Source organism: Etheostoma cragini, chromosome 16 (genome assembly GCF_013103735.1).
Source record: "Etheostoma cragini isolate CJK2018 chromosome 16, CSU_Ecrag_1.0, whole genome shotgun sequence".
In the NCBI taxonomy this organism is placed as follows: Eukaryota; Metazoa; Chordata; class Actinopteri; order Perciformes; family Percidae; genus Etheostoma; species Etheostoma cragini.
The window spans coordinates 14,298,018-14,316,690 of record NC_048422.1 but is presented as its reverse complement, the minus strand read 5'-3'; the positions used below and the strand labels follow the sequence as shown (position 1 = coordinate 14,316,690).

Sequence of the window (18,673 nt, the reverse complement as noted above, 5' to 3'; positions counted from 1 at the left end):
AAATTTCTGTCTTACCTGTCACGCATCAGAGTTTTTGTGGGAATTTGTGACCATGTGGCCTGTGCACAGGCAGGGCCCAGTATTCTCCAAGCAGATGACTGTATAGGTCAAGGGTGCATAGCATTTTTCTGTGTATTTATTGACCATTATATTGCATTTTGCCATTATTCTCCCTGTCATGCTTTGTTATTGGAAAGTTAACCCCTACTAATGAATGTGTCCTTCAACCTGAACAGGTTAAATGTTATCAATAGGTGTTACTTGACCGTTTTAACAACTGCCTCAGGACTTTGGACATCCTTAATACAAAAGTGGTGAATATTGGTTGGAAAACAATTGATTTTAATATGAAAAACTAAATATAAAGCATGACACTTATGTGCTACAACATTTTACCACAGGGCAGAAGTGAGGCTAAAATAATGCAGAACATTTAAAATCGGAACAGTGATCATAACAAGGCCCGCATTGTTAAGAAGCTTGCAATGGCATCCAGATCTTAACCAACCACCTGTGTCCACTGCACATCACTTTTTTTGGTAGTACTAAACAGATGCTTTTCGGAAAAGCTGTTGTTGTTGCTAGGCAACTGAAACCTCTATATAAAGCAAGACACTCTTTTGCTAAAATAATTATTTTTTAAGTAAAACAGTTTGTCCTTTCAGTTTCAAATACACAAAAAATATATACTGCTGTGAAAATTGGTGCCTGCTGGACAGACTTTTCATACTACTCAGGTTGTTTTTGTGTAATTTACCTATTTTTTATTGCTTCCAGAATTTTAGTGTACGTTGTTGTTATTTGTACCTTTAAACTTTGTCTTTTAACTTTTGTCTTGTTTTGTTGAATGAAAATAGAGATAGAGACACTTAATTACTCTACAGAGAGATACTGACTTGAAGGATGAAGTGAGTTTATTTTTGCCTGAGAAAATGTGGCATTACTTTTTAGAGCCGCAGATATGTTGTATATCATTGGCCTTGCTCTTGAGTGACAGATTTTCTTGTCTTATTCGTGAGTTGCAGAGTGCTTTGGGTGGAATTTTTACCTTGCAAATGATCTCTGTTGTAAGCTTAAAAAAAAAGAAAGAATTAGCCACCATGGACCGATCCCCAACAGTTTGGTGCATCTTCATTATCACTTAAAGACCCAAAGTATGACAAATGAGAAACAAAGGGTACAAATGATGTACTGCTTTTTTAATTGATCCATTCTAAAATATGTACTAATGTTTAAACACATAGCACATTTTAGCCCATTTACTACAAATCATGTTACATTGCTGTTGATCATGATGAGTTTAGAATAGTTTTTATCCTCATGGTCATTTCACTACACTATAAAAATCAGGAATTGCAGGGACTTTGGTTTTGTTTTTTTGTCATAGTTGTATTATGGTTGCATGGTTATGCAGCTGAAAGTGCAAACTGGATTGAAAAGTCTTCACTGCATTAACATGCAACAGTAATGTACCTTCACACAAGTTCAAGTACATCTTCATACCACATTGAAATGAACTGAGATGAACAGCTGTAAAAAACAAACAAACAAAAAAACCAGGTTAAAAACAATGCACAGCGCTATGCCATGCTTTTAGAAAGAGTCAACTACAATGTGAACTGCAAGACATTTACAGTAAATGAACTAAAATATGCAAAATCTCTTGTATAGTCACCAACTAAAATCCACCTCATGATGAAGGCACAGAAGAAATCACAGCACATACAGTACCATACTCAAATAATAGGTTATGTCTATGAACATTAAAGTGAAATGGTAAGCCTGTCTTGTTACTATAGTTACAATGCCATGGTTCTAAGAAAAACCTTAATAAAAGATCCCTTGCATACTTTGCTTTGATTAAAGTGTTAAATATTGCGCAACATGTCACCAAAAACTACATGAAGTACAATACTTACTACATGTACATTGTTATACACAAGCTGTATACAAACTAAGAAAGTAAACATTAAAATCCTGTAACCTCAGTCATTAGTATACATTGATTATGGAGGCAGAAACCAGAGTGTTGAGTCAGACAGTACATTTATAGAGATTTAGTGAGAGAGAGAGGGAAAGAGAGAGAGACTTGCACTGAGAATGAAAGTCAATTCCTTTATCAATCAATTGATCAAAAATAATTTTATATTGCCAAATGAAACTGCCGCAACGTTGTGGCGTCTTCTAAAGTGTTCTTCCTATTCGATCATTTCACTTAAATGGAACAGGGACACAAAATAGTGCAACGGAACAAACCCCACAATTGAGTTAATAATCATCCCTCTGTGTAGATGCAGGAGACCAGGCTTGTGCAGTGGTCCATTACGCTGAAGATATCCCCTCCATGCAATTCTTGATTAGGATCCACATCCTGTGCTTGACTGTGGACATCAAATCCTGCAACACACACACACACACACACACACACACACACACACACACACACACACACACACACACACACACATCACACATGCATGTATGCACAGCAAGAGTTGTGAAAATCCAATGGCAATAAAGTGCTCATCTTTGAGTATTAGTTTAGACTGTATTTTCATTACCTGTAATGCAGGAAAGAGCTGTGTCTAAGGCGGCCACCCCATTGGGATTATTGACTGCTGGAGCGAGGCTGTCACCAAAGGCATCAACTTGCATCAGGTGACTCGAGCTAGTCTGTGCCGTGATCCCTCCATATTGTGGAGGAGAATATAGCATCTTAATCTGCCCTGAGACCTCTGCAGGGTAAATTAGAAAGCCTCACTCTTTTTATACACATTGTTAATAACAAAAACAACTCAATTAAAGTCTATAGCTTTTCTCCTTAAATTACAGATTACAGTAGATAAGCAACATTAGGCCATTTAAATGAAGCGACATTTCATTTTTTTTCAAACCCTGCTCTATCCCAGCAGTTAAAACTAACTTCTCTGTTTCTGAACAAATGTTCAACATCATGGTGGCTGTCAAGTCTGCAAGGAAAAGAGGTGATATCTATTTAAAGGTACACACTGGAGTGGAGTGGAGCTACCTGATTCTGTCTAACAAGAAAAATCTTCCACCTGCTACACATCATAGATAGATGACGATATACTGCACAGGTAATGTGCATGTAAAAAATTTCATCAGCTGGTCAAACCGCCCTAACATTTGCTAATAGGCTCTTTGTGTGTGAAACTTACACAAACAGTTTTTTTTAGAGGAAACATTTATTTGACAAATCTAAAGAATACACTGATGATAAACCTCTTGAGTACCTGGATTGTAATCTGCCAGATCAGGAGGCTCGCTGGGCTGCTTCAGATCTAGGTTGTTCTGTAGGGATGTCCCATTGGGAGCATGCGGTAGGCAGGTGGGAGAGCAAGGCCCACACTGGTCCCCGGGGAGGAGCTGGTGAGGGGAGGGATCAGGAAACCTGAAATATTTTAGACTGAATTAAATACTCTGCTTGTGAAATTAAGAAAAAAGAACAATTTATGTTTTTATTGTTAAAAAAACGTAAACGTGTATAACATATTTGCATTGTGGACCTTGCAGAAACATCCTTGTACAGTGATGATTTCCAAAACAATGCAATTAAAAAAAGTAGAAAAATTAATTTTGAGTGGTGTTTCATGATTTAAATTGATGCTACATTTAAGGCTGGATTCCATCAAAGCTATAGTGCGTAGTTTCTGTCTCCCCCAAGAGGACTTCTAAATAATGGCAAACAAACAACAAACTGTTGGCACATCCACATGATACAAGCCTATGTGATCGAGCAAGAGCCCCCCATCCTTCACAGTTGCTAGTAGCCAAGGAGGACACAGAGGATTAAGAAAACATGATGGTCTCTTCAGAAGAGGTAATTATCTTCACTAGAGTTTCAGCGTGGGAAAGTAACCGGATGACACCAGTTTCTGAACATAGCCACCCTCAGAAACACAGAGAGTTTTGTGGAGCTGATTGTTAATTAGCTTGACAGCAACTCATTTGGCAATGGCTTCACTTAAAACGAATGTTTAATAATATCAAAAAGTTATGCACTAAAGCTTTAACCTGTGAGGTGTATGTTATTTTATATATAAAGTAATTTCAAAATATTTCTCACTTAATAAAAAGGAATACAATCAAAGATTACTGTATTTTCTGTAAGCTACATATAGGCAGTACTTTTGCACGAGCACTGCACTGAAATGCAAGACATTCTACAGGTGTCGTATTCCTCAAAATATCAACAAGACATTTTATTCTGTTTGTATAAAGATGTAAGAACATAAACATATACAAAAACACCCCCATTTAAGGCTATCACTTTATATTACATACATTACTTTATATTATTAAACCACTTCCTTTAGACATCAAGTGCCAAATAGAATGAAACATCAAAGCTCAACCTCCATTGTTCTTTTGATCATACTGTACTTTAATTAATAGGCAGACATTACACTTTAACACACAGTAGTGTTGGTCCGATTCACATATGGCCTCACACTAAGCCATGATAACCAGTTAGCCGGAAAATTAAGCATTAATTAATCCATCAGGCATTAATGACGGGGACAGTTTCATGTAGTCTGCGCTAATTCGGCATTTCCCTCGGCAACAATTCGCACTGTTTACACCTGTCATCCTTAGTGATTGTCTTTAGGCAAACATTTACTCGCTTGAATGATGCATAAGAGATGCACAATGTGGCACGTATATTTGTTAACCACTCAGAAGAAGCTAGAAAGCTCCCTCTTTCAACTTTTGCATCTTGTTATATCATTTTCTGCACAGCATAACTCTTATATAACAATACCATCAAATCAAATCAAATCAATAATAGTTTCTGCACAGAACTTCACTTATCAAGTTCAGGACCACAAGACTAGATTCTCTGCACTTGGCAATTGATATAAGTAGCAATAGAGGCACTCTAGAGGCATTCTACAATGCATTAGTCTACATGTACTTATACTTATATTACTTATATACACTATAGCTTGTGCAACACAAGCTCATTCATAGCATTGTTCAACAAAATGATACAAAGTACATGTCTGCACCTAGATAATAGATCAAGACTGATCATTCTGTCTTAAGTGTAAACAGCTAAAATAGGAAGTTTTGTTCAACTCTACTGAAGGTTTGTGTTGTAGGGTGGTAGGGAGTTCAACCCTATCTCTTGCTTATTGTTACAACATTAAGCAATTCAAAGACACTTCTTTCAGGTTATGTAACTCATTGTTAAATACAAAGGATTAATATATTAAATGTAAATATTGTTCAGTGACCATGATAGCTGACACCCCTGCTGTTACTGTTTGGCAAAGTACCACATTTGCATGTTGCCAATAACAAGAATACTAAAGGAGCTGGGTGGGAACCGACAGGGATCCCAGAGAAAATGGCAACGAGGATTTTACAATCGATTTAACATCTAAAAAAAGTAATTACAGCATCTCTCTTCTCCCACTGGACCTTAAATGGTATTTTTTACATTTTATGTTTCACTTATTGAATTCCTTAGCTGCTCTTGTTGGTGACTATAGCATCCATTAATACCAACGGTCAAGACCAGTGAGCCAAGGCATGGTCTGCTTTTGCAGGCCAATTGTCTACCCAGGATCCTGCAGTGAATGCTTTGGCCTACTGCTGATATGAGAACAATCAAGACCAGTGAGAAGCCATGAGCATCTGGCTGCTCAGAGCGACAGAAATACTTCATCACGTGCTTTGAAGTGTATAGATGAAGGGATGTTTTCATATAGAATGACTAAGAAAATGTGTTGCTGGCCATCCCAAACCTGTAAAGCCTCTTTCCAGCCGTTTAACCCACCCACACACCAACAAAAAAACTCTTTCATCAGGGTAAAAAATAGTGCTTTCTTTTTAACTGATTATTCTAATTATGAGCTTATAGTCTTGAAGCCATGACAACCAATGTTTAAGTTGATTGTTTCAGATCATCAAAGCTTTTAATTCAGTTATGGCTAAAGTTCTAACAGCTAGTTCTAACTCTTCCAATGGGAATAAAAAAATCAAAAGAAAATACCAGTTGGCTTGTTGAGTAAAGCTAACGTATATGTGTGTTGACTGTTGTTGCTGCATGTATTATATACATATATTTTAAGAAGATAAACATGAAAAGGCTTTATCTCTTTAGCTTATGAACGGGCATGATCACCCTCCCGCCCTAAAATGTAATTGGATATGTAAATATAAATAGTCAAACCTGGCACACAGATCTTCAGTACCTGTAATTATCTTGAAAGCAGCACAACAGACCCAGGTGAGGATTGCTTGAGGAGTCTTGTAGAGCAGCTGAGGAACAGAGATGACAGATACTTCAGGGCTGTCCATCACAGCATAAATCTAATGGTTGCAGGGGGACGTATCTAGTTTTCAAATTAAACTTGGGACAGGATTTAGACATACTAGAATAGGACTCATGGGATGCACCAGGGGAAGAGTCTATCCTTGTCAGAGGAGAAAGGCTTGGTTGCAAAGGGTGGATGTTTAAACAGTCTGTCAGTGAGTCCTGAGTCACATCAGCAGTGGATTTCATCTAGAGAAGAGGAACATGGAGCATTAACGTAAACAGTGGTGAACAGCATTAACAGTAATGGGATTCTGGAAGAATGTACCAGGTGTTAACTGTATATTTTTTATACTGTAAGTACATAATGGCTTTAGCATAATAAATACCCCCCCCCCCAACTGATTGATAGCAATTGATTATTTTCTATCAAATAGTGTTTTGACACGGCTGGCCGAGTAGCGCTATCCATGGTACTGAAAGAGGGGAATTCATTCTGGAATATCAAATTAGCATTTAACCTTTGGTCTGAAAAGTAGGCTTGGAGGTTGTTTTCTAAATGTTGAAGTTTATAAATCTTATGAGTACAAAATTATAACAATATTTAAATCTGGCATGTTATTTAACCTTTTGTTTTGTTGTGTAAGATCGTATTCCCTCTGTCTGCAGGAGGAAAGGACAAGGTAAGGGAGTAAAACTATTGCGCTCCTTGATGACTTATTTATTGTTTTTAAATTGATTAAAATATTCCTGCAAATTCAGTGGTTAAGTTCAAGTTCTGAAATTGTTTTATTAATGTTACTGTAAGAAATAACCTAACAGGCTTCGTAGTCTATTGCCCACTGTGGTTTGATATTTATTTTTATGAATAAAAACGTTTTAAAAGCATAGCATCCTCTGATGTTTTCCATGCTTAAAAGGATTTTAATATAGTTTACAAGTTAGGATTTTGCAGGGGACTTGGTAAGAAACAAAAGGGACATCCACTTCATCTTGAAAAGCACCAGTAAATCCCAATAACATTAAACTTTTGTTTGAGTTTTAGATGGGAACATCCTCCTCAGTAAGTTAAAGAGCATCAATCTTTCATACAAAAATCTTAACTGCAACACTGCAGTGCCATAATGTAACAGAGTCACCCTGAAGGGAAATAAAGGAGGTGTAAACAAGACAAAAATATCACAAATGAATCATATGTATTTATGTGTGAGCGTGTGAGCGTAAGTGAATGTATTGTCATCTGACTGCATACACAACTAGATGCAAGTTAATGAAAGAGAAAGAAAATTAAATTGGTCTGTCAATTGTTAAGTTGCACAGTTTAAAAGTGGGTTGGAGAGAAAATTACACGGAATATAACGATCACTGTTGTCAGTTGATTAGGAGAAATTTAACTTAATGTAGCTTTTCTTTTGTTCATGGTTGTCATGTTAAGGAAGACAATGTTGTCTACTTGCAATTACTCAGGGCTAACCAACATCTTTTACAAATCCAGTTTATTTTCAGGGGGTTGCTTATATGTTCTACTGTATGTGTTGCATTCTTGGTATTACTTTTCTCAGTAAAACACATTCTCAAGAACAACAGCAATTGGAAAAAATTGTTAATTGTGTTATAACATGCACTGTACCTTCTTCCGTAACTGTCGTTCTTTAGTAGAGTGGGATTTTACGTGTTTCCTCAGGGAGCTGGGATCAGTGTAACGCTTTGCGCAGCCAGGCACCTGGCAAGTATATGGCTTCTGTACAACCACAGACATATGAAAACTTGTAGGACTCCACATAGAGGCAGACACACACAAACACACACACACACACACACATACACAAGCTTTGAAATACATCATTCCATCCATAATTGTGCATGTTTGTGCAAGGTTGCCACTCACTGTGTCCAGGTGTGTACGCTGGTGCTTAGCTCTGTCACTTGAGTTGCTGAAGGCCTTGTGGCAGCCTGGGTGCTGACACAGGTAGGGTTTCTCCCCCGTGTGGCTACGCAGGTGGATCTTCAGATTTTCTAGCCGAGAGAAAGCCTTTTTGCAGCCCTCGAACTGTAACCACAAAGAAACACAGTTCAAGTTGACCAAGCTGTATATTACCACCAGGTTGCCACGTGTGTATTTTTACTACATTTAAATCTAATAATTGAAGTCATTTGTTTTGTTTGCTGTCCAATATAAGCTCTACAAGCTACAAGATGTTACACACTACGTTACAAGCTATGAGCTTATTAGCTGGAGGTTGCTGCAGACAAAGGCCGGCTAACCTCAGTGTGTGGGAGGGAGGGAAAGAGGAAATATAAAAAAGCTTTTGAATAGAAAATTGGGTAATTTAGTCTCTTACACTCAAGTTAGCCCTAACTGCTCACTGCCATGGTTGGTTGGTTCTATTAGAAGATAGGAATAAATGACCTATCGTTGTACGATTTAGAAGACTTGTTGCATGGTTGACAGGCAAGCAGCAGTGAAGCAGCAAAGCCCTGAGGGGTAAACATTTGGGAAAGACAGGTACATTTTAGTTTTATGGCAAGTTTATGTTATTTAGTCACAACTCCTGGCTATTGTTAGTAGTGAGCAGTCTTTTTGTATCGCTTGTGTCTTCATGTGTGATAATTACACAACCATATAGCTTTCACAATCAGTCAATTCCTCCTACACTGCAATTATTATGTGAATTTATACTTATATTTTAGATGACTGTGCCTTTATTATTATTATAATTATTTTATTTTTATATTAATCAGATATCTACTTGAGGATTTTAACACTGATGATTCAAGTTAGAGTGTCATACACAATTGTTTTGAAAGAATCAGCTACGTGGAATGCTTCAATCCCACTACAAGCACTCTCTTTCTACACATGCATGAATCCAGCACCCAAAATGAAATGGTTACAATTTGAAAGCCATGATCCTGCCTTCTTTTGCCAAGCAACGCTTAAGAGTTCACCACCAATACGTCAGAACTAGTCTATATGACACTCAACCAAATTAACAGAGGAACACACGTGGAAGACATACATGGTTTGTTCTCACCTATTGTCCTTTTCTTTTCTGTTTTGTATGCACTCCTGTTATAAAAAAGGAACTGTTGTCACACAAATACTGGGATCTTAAAAGTTTTCCACACATGGAATCATGAAGCTTTATACTTTCAAACAATGTATACTTTGACAAAATTGAGCAAGGATTAAACTTTGGGGTTTTGATTACAACAAAAATGGCCAATTCCATTTAAAACTTAAATAGATATTTTAATCCCCCACTTGTTCAAATTGAACACAAATATATTTTTTTAAGTAACACATTTCTGATGGATGTGTGTGTCACCAGCAGGGGTCAGTGTGTATACACACATCACTGTTTTGTCATCTGTGTTTTGAATCCTTCATCTTGCATCACCTTGACAGCGGCTGGTAGCTATCAATTACAAAACCAGTCATTTGTAGTAGACTATTTCTAATACATTTACAGCCAAGCTCAGACTGAAGAATGACTACACCATATAACAACATCAGACAGACCCTTGCACTTGTACTACAGTACTTCATGTGTTTTAGGAAAAATACCACAGTTATCCAAACCAACAGAACGTTTTTTTTTTTCACACGACCACAGTGACTTCACTGATAAAATATGTCTTTCTTCTTGTGTAGGGCCAGGACTTTAGTCTCTCCTTCCTGTTCACAGGGGGGTAGGAATGTCTTTACTAAGCCTTATTGAGAAAACACACAGACCATGTCCAATTTTTTTTTTCTTTTTTCACCAAGACTAGATTTCTGACATACTGATACCTCTCAGTCATCACTGCCAAAGCCAAATCAAAATGTCTCTGCCCGTTAATAGCTTACTAATAACATTTCTCTGCATTCCACATAGAAATACTTGCCGTTCTTCCTCCAAACAACACAGCTATTTCCTGACATCTAATCTCAAACACCATCCTGCTTCCGCAATTGTACTTGGAAATAAACATATTTTGTTGAGCAAAACTGCATTTATTATTTTTACAATTTCATTACAATTATTCTTTGAATGTAATAGTATGGTGGTTGTATTCTGGAACTTTTTTAAAAGCAAAAAATCTAAAGTGACGCTGAATTTGAAATTTTCTTTTGAATGTTTTACCAAAGAAAAAGCACTAAAGCAAGCACTAAGCAAGCACTTAATTGGAATCAAAAATGATAGAGGAGCACAAAATGAGAAATGACAAAGACATTTCACTCGGGCACTCTTTCCAATTCTGGTCTATTACAATAAATGCTCCTTTATAAGGGGATGGCCTTGCAAAGTTGACCAATCATAAACAAAATGTAAAGAAAAGAATTAACAACAGACCCCTCAGCTAGAATACCAAAAGAAAAAAAGCCCAGACAGAGATAAATAGTCTCTCAGAAACAACGTGGTCCGACAAGTGAGAACCAGCCTAAAGCTTAAATACTGCCAAGACCCCAGGACCAGCCAGGGGTGTGTAACTGTGTAACTCTGCTCTCTCTCTCTCTGTCTTACAAAGCTCTCATAAAGCGCAGAGGGCTTTTTAGTTTTTCGCGGGGAACGTTTGGGCTGAAAAGAAAGCAGCATGGCTCCTCAGTGTAGATCAGTTTTACAGCCAGCTTCTGACAGGTCCTGGCAGGTACTCATGCCCTGGTGGAACAATGACAGCTGCAGTCTGTGCCAACAGAGTCTGTCCAATGCCCAGTCCTGCCTGAGGTCAATTCATTCTGGACTCCGTTCTTCCCTGTTACACCAGTCATATTTCTCTCCTCTTTGCTCTTTTTGTTTACCTGTTTCCTTATACTGTACATTTTTCTGTCTCCAGTGACTTCTACAATCCTGTAGGGGTGTTAATTAGAACAGTAATTTAGATGTTTGCAGATGATGCATTTAGCTCACAGTACTGGTGTGCCTCAGACAAGCTTTAGACTATTTCTAATATTCTCACGTTACATTCAAATTGGTAGAATGGGCGCCCGGGTTCAACTCCGACCTGCAGCACTTTGCTGCATGTCGTTCCCCCCCCCCCCTGTCCTTTCATGTCTTCAGCTGTCCTGTCAAAAATAAAAGCCAAAAATGCCCCAAACAAATAATTAAAATTAAAATAACCAAACTAAAGAAGCATCATTACATTACAACAGATCGTAAATAACTAGATCATCCGTCTTGGACAAACAAAGCCACTAGTTCATCAATAATCCACCCCATGGATAAATGCCAACTCTTTGGCCACATGAGAAATGAGAAATAATATTTTTGCCACAACTACTCAAAGTGTGGGACAAGTAGATCAAACAACATGTTAAGCAATCGGTCAGTGTTTGGTAGTTAAATGTTAGAAGACCCTCGTACATGGGACTTTTTGTGTAACTGAGATGAGTACTGTCACAATGAACGGCTATGTTAACTAATGCAAAATAATGTCACCTGTGTAATGTGAAAGTTTAGTCCAGATACTAAAGTATTATCCCTGGTGCTAAACCCAAAGTTAGTTTCCTCCTAACAATTGTAGGGATGGCGCCTAAAATGTGGTCAAACCTGAACTCTAACAAGCTTGCTTTCAATGGCATTAGCAAGACTTGGATTACAAAATGCTCATGTAGGGAATTGTAGTGGATTAGAAAGAAACCAAGTTTTAACTTTCACATTATGCAAATGCACTGATTGATCACAGCATAAATAATGCATTGTGAAAGAAGATGATGTACACTTTGACCAATTTTGGCAAAACATTTTCTTAGTACATCTTTTTTTGTATTTAGTTTTTTCTTTTTAGCATTTTTAGTGTTGGAGTGGTAATATAATGCATGGCAGCCACAATGCACAAGATAATAATTCCATACAGCAAGCAATTTCACCACTACCCAAGGAGCAATTAGCAAAATGGTAAAGCGCATAATGATATTACAAATTGTCTAAACATCTAAATGAATCTTCTAATTTACAATGGCTGTAGAAATCTCTTGGATTTAAGTTCACACTGTGCTTTTAAAATCTTGTTTTAAAATCCCAGTGACAGAGGCAAACAGACCGCTGAGTCAAGGATATGTTAACAAACTGCTGAAACATCGTTAAACAGATTGTAAGATGACAGGCACAAGCCTGGGCCTGCCCTATATGTTCACATTGTAACAAGAGCTACGTTATTGTTCTGCTGCGGGCTGAAACTTCATTTATCATGCATCAGTTTATTCACCTGCCAATCATTTCAGAACAACTGGGTGCTTCATCTGGACAATTGTATAATTTGAAAGGTGGGCTTGTTTAAGAGAAGTTGTCTTTCTTTAAATATTAAAGTGCTTTTAGCTTTTATGAACTGTTCTGTGAGATTTAGAGTTTTTATATCTAGCATTTCTATCTTTAAAGATCAACTTTTCAATCTCACAGATCTCTCTTAGATTTATGAAAATGCTCATGTACAGTTAAGAAAGAAAAAGCCTGCACTCTTGACATAATGTTCAGACTCAACCACACGGAGTAAAAATTTCTCATTAAAGTGCAGGAAAGATATGTCAAGTGTGCTAGCCTTTTCTCTCTTTACTCAGAATTAGCCTGTACTATAATTGCAGAACCACAAACACATGTGCCACTTCTTATCAAATTTGTTTTTAGCAATGGGCTGTGACCATGAATACTTTCTTCATTATTATTCATGAAACTTAAATCCATCCAAGGTTTGCAGCCCCATGGCAACAGAGCGGGCTTCATATAATAAGTGAGTATTTTGGTGCAAAAGGTCGACTGCAGGTATGCATGCTGTTAATAATTGACTTGTTAAAAGCAGTGACATGAAACATGTTTTGCGAGTGGTTTGTCAATTTCTCATTTAAGTCTCAACTATTTTCCCAGTGGGAGTAAGGAAAAACTAAGGAGGGAGTTCAAAGTGGTGTACAATCCATGCATATTTTGAAAGCTATGCTAGCTGCATGAGTCAATGGAATTCCATGTCGGTCTGTCTGTTGGTTGGTTGGTTGGCCCTGTGCTTTGGTCTAGACTTAAATGTCTCAGCAACAACTGGATGGATTGACCTGAAATCTGTTGCAGACATTTATAGTCCCCATAGGAGGAATCCTACTGATTGGGATGATCCTCTGACTTTTCCTTTAGCACCACCAGCAGATTTTCATTTTTGACTTTTCGTGAAATATCTCCACAGCTATGTGATGGATAAGAGACATTAATGGCTCCCTTTGGAAGAGTTGTGATAACTTTGGTGATCCCCTGACACATATAACGCCACTATTAGGTTAACATGATTATTGTCCAATACACTGGTTTATATACTTGCAAAGATAATGCCATTTCAATGAGTCTCTGCTTAATTTGTTCAATAGCAAACAATCCATTTTATTTGTCACATGAAATCGTATGGGGTACAAGTCGATTCCAGTGAAATGTAACATGATGAACCTGATAAACCTGCACCTGCTTAACATCTGCATATCAGCATTGTTTATTTGAGCATGTTTGCATGCTGGCATAAGCATTTAGCTCACAGTACTGGTGTGCCTCAGACAAGCTTTAGACTATTTCTAATATTATCACGTTACATTTAAGTTGGTAGAAAGGGTGTCCGTATATAGAGGTTTACTCAGGCCCGGGTTCGACTCCGACCTGGAGCCCTTTGCTGCATGTCATTCCCCCTTCTCTCCCCTTTCATGTCTCCAGCTGTCCTGTCGAAAATAAAGGCTGAAAATGCTAAAAAAAAATCTTTAAAAAAAATTAAATTACTACCAACCAAACTAAAGACGCATCATTATGTTGCAACAAATCGGAATTAACTAGATCATCCATCTTGGATAAACAAAGCCACTAGTTCATCAATAATCCACCCCATGGATAAATGCCAACTCTTTGGCCACAGATGCAGACCTGCAGAGGGCCAGAGTATGGGGCATCACCTTCCCAGAACGATAGCCAAGTTTGTTAGAAAGTGGCCTGGCAAGCCCCCTGCCGCTGACAGGCCCAGTAGCTACTAGAAAGCCATGGTGCCATGCCATATCTAAAGTGCTAGGGATCCTTTGTGCTGATTTAGTAACTACATAATTGAGTTAACTCTCATGTTGATTATCACAGAGCCCCGCTAATTACCTTATTGCTAAAGTTAAAAAGAGAGAGAGGTGATATTTTTTTATCTAAACCTTTGCCATAAACACAAAGCACATGAAAGCATTTGTCCTTAAAAGGTTTTTTTCCCCCTGCGGCCTGAGGCTTTAAAGACTTACTATATACTGTGGCTTTGAATGAAACAATGAGGATTTAACCCAGTGAGCCCCTGGCATTCATCATGTTCCTGCTTTGACGCCTTTGACTCATTCTTTTCATAAATCGGTAAAAAGATACTGATCTAAAGATCTAGAGAGTGCTGTGTTATCTGTGTGTAGTTGGGAAGAGATAAGGAATTGTCTTTCCAAGAGGCAGAGAAATAAAGGATGGAAATAGACTTCTGTTACATAAGAAGAGACACAGCTGTGATCTGCAAAGTGTACCGTGCACTTGTTGGGTTTTTCTCCTGAATGGACCCTCATGTGGATAAGAAGCTTGTATCGGGCATTGAAGGGCTTGAAGTTGCGTGGACAGCCCACCCAGTGGCATGTGAAGTCCTCAGCCTTCCGCTGGTCCACGTGTTGCTTTTCTATATGCCTTACCAGCTCCTCCCTTTGGTCATAGACTGCTCTGCAGTCTATCCACCTACAGCTGTGGGTCCCATAGTCCTCCAGCTCTCCTTCTTCCTCCTCCAGCATAGGGATCTGCGGTTGAATGCTCACTCCATGCCTGGGATAAACCGTGGGAGCATGTGAGAGCGGGTCCTGAGAAGGGGGCTTTATTTTACAGTGACGTCTAGTAAGGTGGGTGTGTTGGGGTGAGTGGTAGGGCGGTGGAGGCCCATGTAGAGTGTCAGCTTCTTGGATAGTAGTCAGCAGGGCTGCCTGAAATGGTTGAGGTGGCAGCAGGTTGTTGATGGTTTGGCTGCAGCTCTCTGAAGTCTTCTCCAGCGTCCCTCCTTCCCCTGGGAGGCACTGCTGGTCCACCATCATGTTAGCCATCTGGCTCTCCAGACCCCCTCCCTCTTCAAGCATCTGCATACGACCATATTCTGTGTGTGGGGCCGAGGCCTGCAAAGAACCTGGCGTGCTGTAGGGATGGGCGTAGGGGATGCAGCGGCCTCTCACGCCCAGGAAGTGACCGTAACCCTCTGATTGGACAGGTGAGAGTGTGGGGTGGGAGGCTGGAGAGATGCGAGCACCATTGATATAAGCCACAAGTGAAGTTGGTGAGGTGCGTATGATGGAGTTGAAATCAATACCCATGACATCTGACAATGGCGACATGGAGAGAGCTCTTTTCTTAGCGCGAGACTGTCTGGGGCTTCCGGCATCACCTGCAAAGAGGTACGAGGGCAGGGAGGCAGAGGTGCTAGTGCCACCTGATATAGTTGTGCCGGACATGGCCGTGCCAGGAGGAAGGCTTGGCTGCTCACCTCCCTCGCTGGCCTGCGTGGAGCACTGAGGTAGACCCAGTGGCGGAAGCACCCGGTAACCATACGACCAGTCATGTCTGCCACTAAACATCGACTGTGTTTCAAACAGACTAAGGGTAGTGGATGCCAGGGACTCTCTGGACTGTAAGGATCTGAAACAGATCGTTGTTATCCACTTTAGTATCACTGATCACAAGGTTTAGTGAGCTTATCATCTCATACTGTTATTGATATTGCCCACCTGGCATCAGTGTGGGGAATCGGCACACTGTGTGGATGTGATGGAGGGTGTTGTGCTGACAGCCCTGCAGTACACCGTTGGCCTCTGACAAGGGTCACAGGACTGCTGGCCACTGTCAGGTTAGCAGTGGCTGGCTGACCAAATACTTCCATGGTAGGCCCAGACACAGAGCAACCTGCTGGACACAAACCCACAATCCGTATACAGAATATCAATATGGGAGATACCTTATGAAAGTATAAAAGTTACAGCAAAAATCAACAACTTTTATCCACATTCAATAAAAATTATGTTAACATAGTATCACACGACTACTTGAAAAAGACATTAACAACTGCACAGAGAACTGAAATGCATCAATTTAAGCTTTAACAAAGGTTTAAACAGCAGATTGAGGAATTCCCCTTGCCAACCTGATACTTTCTGCTCTGTTAATCACTAATGAGCTTTTCACCTCCTACCACTTTTCCTCTGTAGAAAATGTAGGGTCAAGCTTTATGCTTGGTTAATTATCAATAAATAAGAACAAGACGTCTAGCAAGAAGACAGCCGGGTTGTGAAGAGCACACTGAGAATAAGTTAAGTATAAAGCTGTGGATAGTAAATCAGTTGTGATTTTGTACACATCATTCCGTCAGACTCATTATTGTATGGGAGGTGTGTATTCAGAGTTTGTATTGACCCACCAATGAGTAAAGACACACCTGCGTTTTGCTCACACACCTTTGTTTGCACCTTTGAAGCTGTTGTTAATGGAGCAGCGTCCCATCTGTATGGTGGATGTAGGATGATAAGTTGGCACTTGCTGGTGTGGGGATGCAGTCGAAATATTTATATGTTTGCCGTTGGTCAACACCTGTCTGCGGAGGCTCACGGTTGGCAGGAGAACATGGCTTTCGCTCTGTTTTTCAGAACCAAAGGATTGCATGGCTCCCTTTTTCACTTTCTCCACGCTCGAGGAGGGACTAAGATCGTCCCGTTGTGGGATAGACATGGGTATCCTGATGGATTGGGACTGGTGTCCTCTGATCATACTTAGTGACGGGGACACGCTGCAAGGAGACACCAGGAGCTGACAACCCTTCCCACTCATGGCTGAAGCAGAGTCGTCAATAGCTCTGAGCTTATGAGGAAGTTGTTGCAGTTTGCTAAATTTGCTTTACACAGGATATAAAAATCCACTGCTCATACCTAGGAAATGGTTAAAAACAACACATCATAAAACAATACTGTTACCACATAAAGAGTCAATTTAAATATGAAGTTAAAACAGCAAACGTGATGTTAAACAAAACTCTACCTCAAACCTGTAGAAAACAACTCAACCACAAACAACTTAACATTGTACAAAAATATTGCCCAACAAGAAGGCTGCTACCATAGTAAAATATATTTCATTAGAATATCAGCATGATGACTGAGAGTTGACATGACATGGAATCAGCATCATCAACATACTGATACCCCTTTTAAAGTTAAAGTTTCGGCTATAAAAATCTGTATATCTCTCTCTCTAAAATCCATATATCTTAAACAGCAACCACTAAAACTTAATCTTTTCAGAGTTTAATCTAAGAGGTGCTTATAAATTTATCCTTACACCGTACAAAATGTGACCTTTGCAGTTCAGCTTTTCATCATAGCCTCCCTTTATTGTCAATGCCGCGTTCACTTACCTATTGCTGTTGACGCAACCACATTGTCCAAAGTTATTTGTCGGATTGAATGGCTCCTTCAATCCGCCGAGCTGTGACTGTAATCTGGATGACACCAACTGCTGTGTGCTGTGTGAGGTTGTGAAGCCTCTGAGGAATCTTTGAGTCCCACCTCACTCCTCTGTTGTTTCCAGGAACTTCTTTTCTTTCACACGCTAACCTCTTTGCCCTTGACTCGGTTTATGTGAACGACGTCATTTTAATAGTAAATGATTAAAGATTTTTTTGTTAGTTAGTTAGTTAGTTGCGGGTCTTCTACTGGTGCCTATATGCGTTGACGCGTGAGCGTGTGCGCGGATATGTGAGCGCGTGCTCCAGGATTCCTCCAAGAAAATATAGCCCATGTGTAGTTTATGTCTTGCCCAGTAGCACATTGAAATACGAATATTATTTTAAAAATAATTGTTAATTTACATTCCTGGAAATGTTACTCCTTTTCCACTTTAAAAAACCTTTATCCCGCAGTCATATGCAAATGAGGCATTATCTTATTAAATGGCTATATATCTGCTAATTTGCATACACAACAGAACAGAAATCTAAACATTGGATGAAGATAAAGATGGATTCTTGTTTCGTTTGTTTGACAGATTACAACGTTTTTTGACAGAGGATATTTTGTATGTATTTATATCAACCCATAAATCAGAAAGTAGCCTATTGTCAACTGCCACGTTTTTAAACATGACATAAATCAGGCTATTGATGACATATGAACAAACCCCTATGTAAAAACTTTCAGAAAAAAGCTACGAATGAAACTGGAAGGTTTGGTGTGTAAGTGCTATTTAAGTGGAGATTTCAATGAGCTTATACTAGAAAAACTAATTTTGAAAAAACTGCCTTTAATGCCAGTTCCAAACTTTTTTGCAAGACACTAAGTGAAAAGGGTAAAACGTTTTACTAACAAACATCATCATGAAACGTATTGCTTACTTTAAGAAAATTATTAAAAGTTTT

General features: G+C 39.0%; 1 protein-coding gene across 7 annotated transcripts; it reads right to left on the bottom strand.

Annotated features, from left to right (window-relative positions):
- Positions 1-1,419: 1,419 nt before the first annotated feature.
- glis3 (GLIS family zinc finger 3) lies at positions 1,420-17,997 on the bottom strand. Of its 7 annotated transcripts, none has more exons than XM_034896854.1 (11): positions 17,675-17,997; positions 16,722-17,189; positions 15,999-16,176; positions 14,766-15,909; positions 8,172-8,333; positions 7,914-8,024; positions 6,403-6,532; positions 6,222-6,288; positions 3,255-3,412; positions 2,562-2,735; positions 1,420-2,397 (listed from the first exon to the last, which is right to left on the bottom strand). In XM_034896854.1, exons 2-11 carry the CDS (start codon positions 17,089-17,091, stop codon positions 2,276-2,278), a joined length of 2,616 nt encoding a protein of 871 aa, XP_034752745.1. In that variant the 5' UTR covers positions 17,092-17,189; positions 17,675-17,997; the 3' UTR covers positions 1,420-2,275. The 7 variants fall into 7 exon arrangements, with proteins under 7 accessions (XP_034752745.1, XP_034752746.1, XP_034752741.1 ...); XM_034896855.1 differs by having other exon boundaries at positions 16,734-17,189; XM_034896850.1 differs by having other exon boundaries at positions 7,914-8,333.
- Between the last annotated feature and the right edge of the window lie 676 nt (positions 17,998-18,673).